Source organism: Saccostrea cucullata, unplaced genomic scaffold (assembly GCF_032062105.1).
Source record: "Saccostrea cucullata isolate Sc308-1 unplaced genomic scaffold, CSIRO_AGI_Scuc_v1 ctg21060, whole genome shotgun sequence".
Lineage (NCBI taxonomy): Eukaryota > Metazoa > Mollusca > Bivalvia > Ostreida > Ostreidae > Saccostrea > Saccostrea cuccullata.
Genome location: NW_026937513.1, coordinates 1 through 1703, shown reverse-complemented (window position 1 = coordinate 1703; position 1703 = coordinate 1). Strand labels below are relative to the sequence as shown.

The window sequence follows — 1703 nt, the reverse complement described above, 5'->3', positions numbered from 1 at the left end:
ATTTTTTGACGTTACAGATTGCTCCGTGTGCTAGAGAACAGTATCACTTTAAATGTTATTACTCGAAAAGTTTTCAAGTAAACATGATAAAACTTTGTAATTTATCTGCTAAGAATACGCTTTATCCACCATGAAAACTTTAGGAAGATACATTGATTTCTTTAAAAGATATGAGCTCAGTCTACGAAATTTTGGGACAACCCTCGTACATACCCGTCTCGCTTCCGTATAAGCACGTGTGACAATTAGTGAGAATGGACGCCACTAAAAAGTACTTTCCAACTGGCTGCAAGTATAACTTCTGGTTTTTCTAAAAATCAAGAAAGGAAAACAAGCTTAGAATTTTCCCGAATGCCCACTCAACCACGTACGAACCGCAGGCATTTTTTTGTTGAATAAGGCTTGTTGTGCGGATATCACACGTCCATGGTATGGTGTTATGATGAAAGTAGACAGTGGATACGCTGGGTCCCCATATAGCACATATGCATCACCAGCTGGAGTTGTCATATGCCTCTCTAACTGGTCGTACAAGCAACTTTCTCTTAGTAATCCGGCATCATGTCGCCTCCCTTCAATGGGTCCAAACATGTTCGCTATAATACCGTTTGGCAAAACTATGCTTTGGTATTTCAGTGCGTGGACTCTTTTATGTCCATTTAAAACTATCCTCTGGTTTCTAGATGGTCGGCAAATAGGTCGTACAGTTCCATCAATAAATCCCCAACAATTAGGCAAAGGGGCACCTGTCATTTGAACAGCATGAGATAATTCATCCAAACTCTGATTTGACAGCCATGAGCGGTTAAGGTCAGCTAAGAGATGAGAATGATTGGAAAAAATTATTTCTAACATGTCGTTAATGATAAAGGACAGAGCTGAATCTGGTCTTCCAAATATTTTGCCGATGTCGGAAAGTCTATTAGGATAAGCAAGTCTTCTCAGCAAAATACACAGCCCTTCGAGTCCAGAACAAATAATCCCGTTAGGACAAATAACTTTATCAGGAATTCGTAATGCATGGAATACAATGTGTATATCAGCTTTTTCAAACCTGAAAAGTAATTTGCACTCCTCTTCTGTTAGCCTTTCAAGATCAAAATTCTTTTCAAACGTTCTTCTGTCTGAATCAATAATAGAAAGAAGGAGAATTTCTTCTTCCATCACTCTGTCAGTAGCAGCCAGCAGGCGTATATCTTCCATTTTGCAAACGATCACTTTGATTTGATAAAATTTAACCTATGACATCTTTTGTTACGTCACACGTACGCGTACACGTTTGAGAAAATATTACATAAAAAGTCATGGTTACGTGTACGTGTAAGTTACACGTACAAGTACAGGTACACGGTATCTTTCGAAACCTCTCTATTATTTCGATATTTCTTTGTTTATTGGCGGTTTTCCACATTTGTAATAGAGTCTTAGTATCCATGGATTTTATTCTTTCTTTCATAAACTATACACTTGTATCAGATAGCTGACCATTCTTAGAGTTAAGTTACACCTTTAATAAAGCTAAAAGCAAGCAACACATGCATTCATTGGAACACGTTAAGTTTCTCTATTTGGGCTTTGTGATTAATACTCAATAAGAATGACTCTAAAAATCTGGAATTTCTAGTGGGATATTTAAATTTTATAATGCATTCTGTTTTTAGATATGTAATGAATTTGGTCTTTCTGCTTTCCCTCGTACAAGT

General features: G+C 37.1%; 1 protein-coding gene across 1 annotated transcript; it reads right to left on the bottom strand.

Moving 5' to 3' along the window:
• Positions 1-336: 336 nt before the first annotated feature.
• On the bottom strand, positions 337-1203 carry LOC134248307 (uncharacterized). Its single transcript, XM_062730716.1, has one exon. The coding sequence runs from the start codon at positions 1201-1203 to the stop codon at positions 337-339; it is 867 nt and encodes a 288-aa protein (XP_062586700.1).
• Positions 1204-1703: the final 500 nt, after the last annotated feature.